At 36.5% G+C, this 13,254-nt stretch overlaps 1 protein-coding gene across 3 annotated transcripts in view; it reads left to right on the forward strand.

The window, feature by feature from the left end:
- Window positions 1-13,254, forward strand: part of NBEA (neurobeachin) — a 417,781-nt gene that overhangs the window by 96,127 nt on the left and 308,400 nt on the right. For all 3 annotated transcript variants that reach the window (XM_058184768.1, XM_058184769.1, XM_058184770.1), the window contains exons 24-25: window positions 3,300-3,453; window positions 11,278-11,458. In XM_058184768.1, coding sequence (XP_058040751.1) covers window positions 3,300-3,453; window positions 11,278-11,458 — 335 coding nt within the window. The remainder of the gene's footprint in view (window positions 1-3,299; window positions 3,454-11,277; window positions 11,459-13,254) is intronic.

A 13,254-nucleotide genomic window follows, 5' to 3' on the forward strand; every position in this document is an offset into this window, starting at 1 on the left:
GAGAAAGGAACAAGCCTAAACAGTCGAGAGATTGAAGCATTTTTGAGAATGAAACTCAAATCAAAATACCCCATCTTGCTTTTGTTTAATGTAAAATGGGAGAGAGAATCTTGGCTTTCAAAATTCTGTTATTATACACTACAGCCATAAAGTTGAATTCCTGGAAACCCTTTTCTTGGTTTGGCTTACCTAAAAGGACTGATATTAAACTTGTAAGCCTCACAAATTTCTCAACACAGAGGCATCAAACTTTGCTTTTAGAACTTGAAGATGACAACAGATCCTTGGGCATCCCACTTTCTATAGAACGAGTTGTCAAGACATTGTTCCAACCAATAGTAAGTGAAATCACATCATGGACTTGCACCATGCAATGCACAGCGCCATGCTACAACTAACGTAGCAACTGGGGAAGAAACTTGCTTCAACCAGAAGCTGTCCTATAACTTGTGGCTTCATTTTCATGGAAATTCCTGGAGAACAAATGGGAAATGGAAAGTTGCTCAGGATCAGTATCTGATTTTCCCAATTCAATGTTAATTTTTATGGAGAAATTGGCCAGGGGAATTCATCACAGAGACCTCTAAGATTGCCTTTGTTCTTAATCTACTGAAAGATGGGGTTACAACACATTGTGTCCCTCATTGAGGATAATGATCTATTGGATAATTGTAGTCCTCATGTAAAGTTTTAGTAGCAAATTGGAAGAATCGCAAGGTGAGCCTAAACATAACTGAATTTGTGAATATATAGTTTATTTTCAGCTGTATGCCAGAGATGTAGATAGGAATGAAGTTGCTCGGATTGAGCAGGAAATTTGCTGATGAACAGAAAATACACACAAGAAAATTTGGAAGAGTTGTTCCAACAGCGTTGGTCATAAGTTGTGTGGCTATATAAATGTTTTAAATAAAAAAATAATAATGTGTTAATTGAGGGGTGACTGAAGGAATTGAGATATAGAGGAAATAATTTTACATCCCCTCTTCCCTCCAGTCTCTTCCTCTGTGGCTTTCTTATCTATCTGGGGAGAATTCACAACCTTTCTTTGACTCAATCACCCTTTCTTGTGGCCTCCTTAGCCTCCAGTTCTGGACAAGTGCAGTAAAGAGATCCCTGTTCTCAGGAGAGATAAAGAGAATGTGTGATTTCAATTTGTATTTCTACTGTAGAAGCTTAGGATACCTAACTAAGATGTACATGGTTAAAGCACAGACGATCTGAGCCAGTTATATATTGCTGCAGCATGGAACTGCAACAGGAGTGGGTTCCACTTACCTTTGCGACTGGTTCGCAACAGGAGCAAGCAGTGCTTCTGCACATGCGTAGAGCGTCCATGATGACGTCCCGGTGGGTGGGTGGAGCCTCCTGCCACCGTTACTATTGGCTCGCAAGATCCGGACCGAACCGGTAGCATGAACTGCAGGCTACACAACAAGCTAGTGTCTGAATCTGTCCAGAACTTCATCTTCAGGAAGTTTCTCAGGCTCCACTTCCATAAGCTTGGCACAGAAGCTCTCAGACAATTTAAGAAGTCACAGAACTGACAAAAAGCAACTGTTCTTTATTATTCTTATAATTCTTTATACATTCTCTGGTGTAGAAATATAGCTGTCTACTCCTTCAGACTTTGGTATAACAATGAAAATCATATGAATTGCTCACCCAGTTATTAGAGAAAGCCAAGCTTGTGGAAACAATTGCCAGGCAATTGCTTTGAACTGCTCCTGTTTTGCAATGCACTGTTCCTCTACAGCTGAAAACAAATTAATATATGGAATTTTTGTCATTCTGCATCACAGGTTCTATTCATGTCTAGTATTGGGCATAAAATGGATGTAATGTCCATGGGGAGCAAGACACAATATCTTTCCATATCAAAAGTCTCAGTAGTACTATTTACATGTATCCCATCCTTTCCTTTATCACTCTTCTGAACCTATGACCATTAGAGATCAATTATCCAATGCCTCTTCAGAACTGGTGAATTACCTTAGGAAGGCATGCATATTTGCCAAATTGGATTTGACAGATGCTATAATTTGATCAGAATGAAAAAGGGTCATGAATATTTAACAGATTTTTTATATGTATAGTAAATTTAAATACACAGTAATGCCCATTTGGACTGATTAATTGTCCATCAGTCTTCTCCAGATTTGTAAATATTTTTTTATGATATACTGATATATAGCTGATATACTGATATTTCCCCCAGAAGCTCCGCTTTTCACGAATTTCAGAAACGTCTTTTCTGAACACTGACTTTTTGCTAAGTTAGAAAAATATGGATTTGATCTTCCCAGTTGGGACTGTTTGGGTTACTGAACCTCTACAATCAGGATACAGATGAAGTCTACAAAAACAGACACCTAAAAATGTGAACGATGTCCCGTGTTTTCTGTGCTTTGCTAATTCTATAGAATTGAGTACATAAGACCATGATTTTAACTTCTAAAAAGTAACCTACATGGTCTGTTCAAGAGCATGCAACTTTTCAAAGGCTGAAAATCTCTCCAGCTTTTGTTGTGCAAACAAACTCAGACCTGCCTTGGGAGCTGTTCTCCAACTTTCATCAAAGGAAAGAGAAATCTCTTGCCTTATGCCTCTTCCACTCATATCTGTCAGTGGGCCAAGGCTGTTCCTTCAAAAATAGCAGGTTTTCTTCAGCCATTTCCCTCCTTTAACCTTGGGAAAGGAGGAGTGTGAGAAAGAGAGTCATAGTAAACCTATGTTTATTCTGCATGGTGTAAGTGGGGGAAGATGGGAACTGCAGGCTTGTAAGAGTTTGTTACTATAAGAACAATGACATTGAATTCTAGTATTTCTTGTTGTATCTGTTTCTTGATAAAGCCTACCTTGAAAAGCTGGTAGCTTTGAATTTTGCAAGCCTGTTTTTCTTTCTGATTCCTCGTAGAATCTCTTTCATGGATTCCTTTACAGCAATATTCCCACATTGTTCTTTAATGCACAGGATCTTCAGGGATTTTGTCTCCAACCTCCAAAGCATTTCAGCGAGTTGCAATCCATGTTATAGCAGCAGTCCTTCATCCAGATTGGATAACAGCAGTTTATATCTCAGTTCCCTCTCTAAAATGGTTTTTGGTCAACTTATTAGATCAATATATATTTGTAACTTGATATCACAAAGGAGATAAATGTTGTAAATGGGTACATATGTGTTGTTTATTGTTTTTCAGTGGTTCCCAATTTGATTGATTTCTGTGATTTTGATTTTTGCAGTAGCAACTGTCTTTATAGTTTTACTTATAGTCTTTCTTTTCCTTTTCTTTTAATAGCCATTCCACAAAATCAGTTATGGACTTTGTCAATAGTAATGAAAACATTATTTTTGTACATAATACAATCCACCTCATTTCTCAAATGGTAGACAATATTATTATTGCTTGTGGAGGAATTCTGCCACTGTTGTCTGCAGCAACATCCCCAACTGTAAGTACAATATTTCCCTCTAATGGATATGTTGCAAATTGCACTGTGTATTAATAACACTTGTTCTCAGCATGATTTTATAAGAAGAAAATATTCACATTTTTCATTTTTTTAAACTACAGGATGTAAGTTTTATGCCTTTAGCAAATTTGTATACAAAAATTATTTCAGAATAATAATTTATTACTTACGTATACCGATTTATTAGCTAGGCTCACTGCAAAAATTAATGGTTATAAACAAAACAAATTACATTGCTCTGTTTGTATATCATAATCCTATTCTTACCTTGTACAGCTTTATAAATTCCTTTTTGTAGTACAGCTAGTATAGCTTTAAATGCAGATTTGGCATAAGAGCTATTGTCTCTTTAAAAGTTAGTCATAAATTAGCATATTCTGCTAAATAGGTAGAAAGAATATTTTATTTAACATGAAATAAAATACATTTGTAGTATCCTTAAATTTTGAAATGAGAGTAAAACATAATTGAAAGAATGCTATTAATATCATTTAAAATATAATTACTTTATCCCAATATAATATATTTTGCTTTCTTTTGGAAAAGGCCAGTATACCTCACCAAAATATACTTTGAAATGTAAGGAATTTTTTTTTTTAAAAAATCCTTTTGTTTCAAAAGTGATTTGACTGTCAAATCTGAGACCCTGTTGATGATGCAGAACAAGTTATTATTATTATTATTATTTAAATTTGTATACCGCCCTTCTCCCGAAGGACTCAGGGCGGTTCACAGCCAAGTAAAAATACAATACAATAAATACAAATTAAAATACAGTTAAAAAACTTATTAAAATTGGCCACAATTAAAATTTAGAACTAAAACCCATTAAAACCCATTAAAACACTAACCCAGTCCAGCGCAGATGAATAAGTAGGTTTTAAGCTCATGTGAAAGGTTCGGAGGTCCGGAAGTTGACGAAGTCCTGGGGGGAGTTCGTTCCAGAGGGCGGGAGCCCCCACAGAGAAGGCCCTTCCCCTGGGTGTCGCCAGACGACACTGTCGCGCCGATGGCACCCTGAGGAGCCCCTCTCTGTGAGAGCGCACGGGTCGGTGAGAGGTATTCGGTAGCAGCAGGCGGTCCCGTAAGTAACCCGGCCCTATGCCATGGAGCGCTTTAAAGACATTCACCAACACCTTGAAGCGCACCCGGAAGGCCACAGGTAGCCAGTGCAGCCTGCGCAGGATAGGTGTCACTCGGGAGCCACGAGGGGCTCCCTCAATCACCCGCGCAGCTGCATTCTGGACTAACTGTAGCCTCCGGATGCCCCTCAGGGAGCCCCATGTAGAGAGCATTGCAGTAGTCCAGGCGAGGCGTCACAAGGCGTGGTGACTGTGCACAAGGCATCCCGGTCTAGAAAGGCGCAACTGGCGCACCAGGCGGACCTGGTGGAAAGCTCTCCTGGAGCGGCCGTCAAATGGTCTTCAAAAGACAGCCGTTCATCCAGGAGAACCCCCTGCGCACCCTCTCCATCGGGCCAATGACTCGCTCCCGACAGTCAGCCGCGGACTCAGCTGACTGTACCGGGATGCCGGCATCCACAGCCACTCCGTCTTGGAGGATTGAGCTTGAGCCTGTTCCTCCCCATCCAGACCCGTCGGCTTCCAAACACCGGGACAGCACTTGATAGCTTCATTGGGGTGGCCGGTGTGGAAAAGTACAGCTGGGTGTCATCAGCGTACAGCTGGTACCTCACACGAAGCCACTGATGATCTCACCCAGCGGCTTCATATAGATGTTGAACAGAAGGCGAGAGAATCGACCCTGCGGCACCACAAGTGAGGCGCGGGGTCGACCTCTGCCCCGTCAACACCGTCTGCGACCGGTCGGAAAGATAGGAGGAGAACCACCGATAAACGGTGCCTCCCACTCCCAATCCCCCCAACCGGCGCAGCAGGATACCATGGTCGATGGTATCGAAAGCCGCTGAGAGGTCTAATAGGACCAGGGCAGAGGAATAACCCCTATCCCTGGCCCTCCAGAGATCATCCACCAACGCGACCAAAGCCGTCTCAGTGCTGTAACCGGGCCGGAAGCCGGACTGGAACGGGTTATACATTACATCCTCAGAATGCTGCCCAGCAGCCCTGCTTCGGGTCACACAGACCTTCCTTGGGAAGGGTGACACAGAGACCAATCTCCAGGGCTGCGCAGAGAAATTTTGAAGGCATTTAGAAGATAAAATTGCTTGGATTCATTCACAGTTTAATTTCAAGTGTGGAAGTCTTGTGAAGATGCCTAGGGAAATGGGACTGGTTTGATTCTGTTGAACATAAGGAAGTAAGTAGGTTCTTGCAGAATGCAAATAGCACCAGCTGAGTATTAGATCCTTGCTCCTCTTGACTGCTAAGGCCACCCGGATGGTATCATGTGGGCAGGTCCATTTTGTTGGTAAATTTATCTTTGTTGGAGGAGGTGGTTCCAGCTCCTTTTAAAGAGGCACTAGTGTGCCTCCCTCCTCAAAAAATTATCACTGGATCTTTCCTTGTTAGACAATTTTTGTCCAGTCTCCCACCTGCCCTTTTTTAGGAAAAGCAGTCAAGAAAGTGGTGGCGTTGCAACTCTAGAAGATCCTGGAGGAAAGAAATATCTGGACCCTTTTCAGTCAGATTTCAGGCCTAGATACAGGACTGAAACTTCACACTTATGGATGATCTCTGGCAGGAGTGGAATGGAGGTGTGCTTCCATCTTTGCTCTCTTTGACCCTTCAGTGGCTTCCAATACAATTGATCGTGACAGTCCTTTAGGCTGACTTGAAGAGCTGGGGTTACGTAGCATAGTTTAGTTCTAGTTCACTTTTTTCCTCTGAGGCCAGTCCTAATCAATATTAATAGGGAGTGAGAAGTCCTTTTCATGGACCTCCATTGAGCCCAGAGAGGGCTCAGTGCTCTCTCTGCTCCCTTTCAACATCTATATGAAACTTCTGGGTGAATCATCCATTTCCAGGGGATGAGGTATCACCAATATAGTAAGGATACCTAGTTATAGCTTCATCCCAGGTGAACTGAGTATTGCATGGACGTCCTTTTGCAGTGTGTAGGGGTCTGGTTGGGGAACAACTGAACCTCAGTAAGACAGAGTGGCTGTGGGTAGGTCCGTCTGTACCCAGGAGTTTGTCATCTTTGGTCTTGGATGGGGTTGCACCAGCCAAGACAGCCGAGACAGACCTGGGGTGTAACTTGGGAGATTCACAGCTCTTGCTTAATGAGCAAGTGGCAGCCATGGCCATGAGGCCTTTTGCCCAGCTTCGCATTGTGTGCCAGCTATGCCTTTTCCTGGACAGGGAGGTTCATATCCTGGTCATGTCCTGCCTGAACTATTACAATGCGATGTACATGGAGCTACCCCTGAAAACTATCCAAAAGCTTCAGCTAGTGTAGAGTGTGGCTGTATGAGCCATATTGCCCCCCCCAAAAAAAACCTATTTAAAGACCCCTTTCTCAGTGAACAGCACTGGGTACCAGTTTGTTTCTGGGTCCAATTCAAAGTGTTGGTTATCACCTATAAAGCCTATATGGTATAGAGACAGGTTACGTACAGAACCGACTTCATTCCATCTCATCATACTGTTTCAATTGATCAGAAAGGTAAGGTATATTTCACCCCCTATCAGTCAGAGAATTTTAACTGGCAGAGTCTAGGTAGAGAGTCTTCTCTGCTGCTGTCCCCACATTTTGGAATATTCTGTGGTGAGGAAAGCCTCCAATCTCTTGGCCTTCCACAAAGGGATCTGTGGCCTTGTGTGTGTGTGGGGGGGGGCACAGAGAGTCATGAATGTGGGGCTGGCTAAGTCCATGAGTGCACTCCCTCCCCCATCTTGTAATATTAAATGACCATTTTAGGATTTATACCCTTTCGATATTTAATTAGTCATTAGTCTATAATTTTAAAAAGTTTAATTCTAATTTAATTTTAATATTAACATTTATACATTGTTTTATCTATCAGTTGTATTACCAATCAGCCCCTCTTGAAGGAGATGGATAGTTTAGAAATATGAAATATAAATATATGCATACATACCTTAGATTTAAAATTAGTTTTTAAAATATAAACACAATTCAGAGAAAACACAGTTGTTGATTTGATAAAGTTGATAGATGACTGTGTTGCTTTGTCTACTAACCTGATGAGCATATTTCATAGTATTGTAACTGATGTCTAATGGTCTGCTGTGCTAGAATTTTTTGAGCCAAAGAAAATATCATTTGAAAAATTGTTCTTAATATTATTCAGATATAGTACAAATCAGCTTCTGGTCAGAATTATTTTGTTATAAAAGGTAAAGAAATGTTATCAAATTATAAGTTTTTTGCCAAATGGCAAATTTCTGGATCATATAATGTTTAGTTGTAGTGTACAATGTGTAAGTTAGAAGTTGTCATTACGTTTAAACTACATACATATACATATACATCCACATCCCCCCCCACACATATACACACACATACATATACATCATGTATGTATGTATGTATGCAAAAATATACTATTTTTAATTAGTAGCCTTATATATTGTTATATATCAAATGAATGCTATTCTAATTACTTAATAATTTGAGTGTATCAATTACAGTGATGCTATATAAGAAGTTAAAGTTTAGTAAGCAAATTTTTAAAATTTGAATTTTTAAATTGTGTATTAATATCTGATTTTTAAAATATTACTTTCTGTTTTGCATTGTATTTTCATTTGACTGTAACATTTCTTTTTCTTTTTGTTGTGATCTGTTGTCTGCTTTGTCTATTGCATGTCCAGGGTTCTAAGGTTAGTATTATTGTTACAAGTTTTAGTTTTTAGAATTAGACATTTTTTTCTGTGTGCATTTTTTAATTATTTAGCTTCTTTTGATAAAAATGTATATACATTATTAACAGGTTTTGATTGTATAATCTAACTGTACCAGTGACATTCCAAGGGCATCACTTAAAGTGATATTCCAAGGGCAATTTGCGTTTCTAGTTTGCTTCTTTCATCTTCTTTGAGATGCTTGAGCATGATGATATAACTGTTCTCTGTTTCTTACCGCCTGGGCAACACGAACCAAGGATCTTGGCTCAATAAACAAGGGATGATTTAATTGCAACAGTATTAAGAAGAAAACTGAACAAAACACTTTATCCTTCAATAAGAACATTAAAAAAGGCTAAAAATTTCTCTCCCTCTCGAAAGAACACCTTGAATGGAAATAGCATTTTTTTCATTGTTTCAATTCAAATTGTAGATGAAATGCTATTATGATTGATAAAACCCTTATAAAATTACTTGCAAGTTGCAATTGATAACCTTAAAATGTACAATCTGGATTATATTTTCTAATATGAATAAACAACACTGCCTCTTTAATTTCAAAAGGCTAGCAGCAAAAGAGCAAATATCTTACGATACTTTAAAACAAAAGGTTTTATTATAGCTTTGCTTTCATGGGGTCTAATTTAATGAAGTTTCTTATGCCTACAAAGCTTTTAACATAATAAATATCTTAGTTCTTAATATGTTCATAAATTACCAGTAACAACATTTTGTTGATTCTTCTGTTATCTGGAATGCATTGAAGAAGTTCTGTATAAAACTGTATTTTTATACTGAATATAACCACAAACCGTTCTGTGGCCTTGTTGCTAAAATTATGCAAATACTAGTTAACATGCCAAACCTTCTGACCAAATGAATTGTTTAACAGGAGAGTAATGATAGCTTTCCATAGAGCAACTCACTATTTTTCCTGTATTTTAATGAGAAATGAATCCTGTTTCAATGTTTGTGCAGTGTTCCATTATGAAGATAGACTTTTCTATTTTGGTTTTAATTAGTGAACACTAAAAGAATTTTTTGCACACATACACACACACTTATATAAATGTAAATCTACTGGATTTTAATAAATTAGAAGAAGGTGTGATTTTGAGATCTCTCTCTCTCTCTCTCACCGCCTGGGCAACACGAACCAAGGATCTTGGCTCAATAAACAAGGGATGATTTAATTGCAACAGTATTAAGAAGAAAACTGAACAAAACACTTTATCCTTCAATAAGAACATTAAAAAAGGCTAAAAATTTCTCTCCCTCTCGAAAGAACACCTTGAATGGAAATAGCATTTTTTTCATTGTTTCAATTCAAATTGTAGATGAAATGCTATTATGATTGATAAAACCCTTATAAAATTACTTGCAAGTTGCAATTGATAACCTTAAAATGTACAATCTGGATTATATTTTCTAATATGAATAAACAACACTGCCTCTTTAATTTCAAAAGGCTAGCAGCAAAAGAGCAAATATCTTACGATACTTTAAAACAAAAGGTTTTATTATAGCTTTGCTTTCATGGGGTCTAATTTAATGAAGTTTCTTATGCCTACAAAGCTTTTAACATAATAAATATCTTAGTTCTTAATATGTTCATAAATTACCAGTAACAACATTTTGTTGATTCTTCTGTTATCTGGAATGCATTGAAGAAGTTCTGTATAAACTGTATTTTTATAGTGAATATAACCACAAACCGTTCTGTGGCCTTGTTGCTAAAATTATGCAAATACTAGTTAACATGCCAAACCTTCTGACCAAATGAATTGTTTAACAGGAGAGTAATGATAGCTTTCCATAGAGCAACTCACTATTTTTCCTGTATTTTAATGAGAAATGAATCCTGTTTCAATGTTTGTGCAGTGTTCCATTATGAAGATAGACTTTTCTATTTTGGTTTTAATTAGTGAACACTAAAAGAATTTTTTGCACACATACACACACACTTATATAAATGTAAATCTACTGGATTTTAATAAATTAGAAGAAGGTGTGATTTTGAGATCTCTCTCTCTCTCTCTCACACACACACAAACACATGTCACACAAACATATACATAACATATAGTATATTATATATCTTACATAGTGGTTTTATACAAAAATTAATAGAATATTTTGCAGAAGTGATTACAAAATTATTTCTCATAGCATACCATTGTTAAAAGAGACATTGCTGCTTCTGAAACATGGAAAAATGAACTTTATTAATGTTTTAAAAAGTGTTATGCTACATTATAACAAGACATAAATAATACATTATTTAAGTGCATTATAATTACACAGAGTGAAATCCTTGATATTCTAATGTTAAATATTTTTTAAAAATGAATTTTAAAGAATTGTTATATGAATAAGATTCACAAAACTATTTTTGGAAAATTACTTATAACTGATGCCAAGTAATTCCTTTGCAACGTTATCTCTCATCTTCCATAAAATTATCTTTAAAAACAATTGCATGAACTGTGTATGTGTTTGTGGGTGCAGACATACATTTCATGCAGTTAGATGTGGCCTGCTAGGAAGACTTTCATGAAAGAAACAGCTATCTGTTGTTTTTTCTGATATTCTAGGTAAAATATAAACTGTACTTTTTAGGTACATATTGCCAATAATGCTTTTTATATTCTGGTCAAAGTCTTATTTCTACATAACACGTCATATTCATGATATTTTGTTCTTAATTTCCCATTTATTCAATTTCTTATTCATTTGTATTCCTTTAATGGAAATTTGAAAATCCATTCTGTTTAACCTATATGCTCACTTTATTGAAGTTACTTCATATAAATAACTTTTGTTCTAGGCATTCCATATTATATAGTATGCATGAACAAATAATTTTCCATATTTGTTGCTATTTTACATTATTTATTCTCTGTTTCACCATAGTCAACATGCAGAGGAGAAATGAAATAAATGTTTATGCATGTAATGTATTCACATGTGTGCCACATTAGAAATCTAACATTATGCCTTTCTTTTCAAGACGGAATTGGAGAATATAGAAGTAACTCAGGGTATGTCAGCGGAGACAGCAGTAACTTTTCTCAGCCGGCTGATGGCTATGGTTGATGTACTCGTATTTGCCAGTTCACTAAATTTTAGTGAAATTGAAGCTGAAAAAAATATGTCTTCTGGAGGCTTAATGCGACAGTGTTTAAGGCTTGGTAAGTTTCCCATAGTGCACCAGGTAATTACATATAGACCAACTAAACTAGGTATTAGTGTGGAAAAGGAAAATATGGAAGCTCACTTGATTTTGGGTATGAAAGAATATTTTATGGAACATTAAGATTCTTAACCTATTGTTACCTCTATATCTGGTTATAGAGACACTTTTGATTTAGTATTTGTATTCTAACAGAGATAAATTTCTAATGAAAAAATAGCATTATTATTCAATCGTGTGATGTGTTAATGGTTCTTTTGAGGCTATTTCTGCTTTTCCTCACCTTTAGGAGAAATATTTTGTTCTAGCAATTGCAGACTCCCACAAATATAGAAATTAGTAACAGTTGTTAGTATCTGAACATTCTGTTTTATATCATCATTTATTTTTTTTCTGATAATTGTAATACAACTGTATAAGAAACACCTTTTAAATATATTTTTATGCAAACAATTGATAACATACTATAGTGCTCTAAAGTATTATACCTTTAGCACTGGAGTACGCAAGTTATTGAAGCTGTGTTGGCCATAAATATATATAAAAATATATAAAATCTGGAGCCTCAGTATCTTTATAGCTGAAGTTCTATAAAATAGTTGCAAAGTATCAGGCTTTCTAAGAATTCATTATTAAGTAAGTTGGTTCAGAACCAGGGAAAAAAAAGATGGCTGATCCTTCAATTCCTGTCAATTGTGTTAATTTAGTGGTACTATATTAGGGAACCGAGGGCTTTAAAGAAACAGGATAGAAAGAATATTGATGCTTTTGAACTTTTGGTGTTGGAGAAGACTCAAGAATAATATGAACAGCCAAGAAAACAAAGCAAATCAACCCCAGAGTTCCTTAGAGGCACAAATATTCAGGCTCACAAATAATATTCAGGCTCTTCGGACACAGTTTTTTGAAGACCTAGCTCTATGTTTCTCTTCTCTAATGAAGAGAAACAAGAGAACAACAGTGGATGAACTCACTGTTACAGTGGTATTTGCTGTGTCCTTGGAGACCTGAAGGACTAAGCTGGGGGCTAATCATCTTGGGGGGAAAATGTGGTTGCTAAGATAAATACCAATTGGCTAATATGTAATCATAATAATTATCTTCAATTATGTGTAATTCATCTCTAATGAGAGCTTTACTTTGTGATAACATAACTAAGGAATCTATTGACTTTGAAAAATGTGGACCCTCTTCCATTTTTGTCATTTCCTCTTTTTGGGTGTGTCATCTTTACAGTTTTTTTTAAATGTAATTTATTTTCATTAAACAAGACTGAATAAATTTGATAGATAAATTAAGATATTAGATACGTTAAAAGTGCAGTCATACTATCATAATTTATAACAGTCTAGCAAATCCAGTATGAGACAAAAAGTGTAAAGAAATGGAGATCTTAAATCTAAACATGATTTATACATATTAAAACCTTAAAATAAAGTTTTAATACTGTCATCCTTTATGCTAAAGGTCCAAGCATTTTTCTAATCCAAATCTTAAATTTGCTTCAAAATTAAAAATTCAAGTAGAAGTTCCTTGTGTCAGAGCTCCCTCTTGTGGTTTTAAATATCTCAAGAGATTCATGAAAAAGAAAACATAATAGCACCAAATAATGTATAGATCAAACAAAGATGGTTGGAGTAAAATAAATTCAGATAAGGAAAGCAAAGTGGTTGTTATCATCACCATCTGTGATTTTAACCTGCTTATAAATCAGTGCATCGTTCCAAGAACTATTATAAGAAAACAAGAAAAAAAAAGAAAAAAAAGCAGTTTTAGAAATTAATTAAGCTATTT

Source organism: Ahaetulla prasina, chromosome 5 (genome assembly GCF_028640845.1).
Source record: "Ahaetulla prasina isolate Xishuangbanna chromosome 5, ASM2864084v1, whole genome shotgun sequence".
In the NCBI taxonomy this organism is placed as follows: domain Eukaryota; kingdom Metazoa; phylum Chordata; class Lepidosauria; order Squamata; family Colubridae; genus Ahaetulla; species Ahaetulla prasina.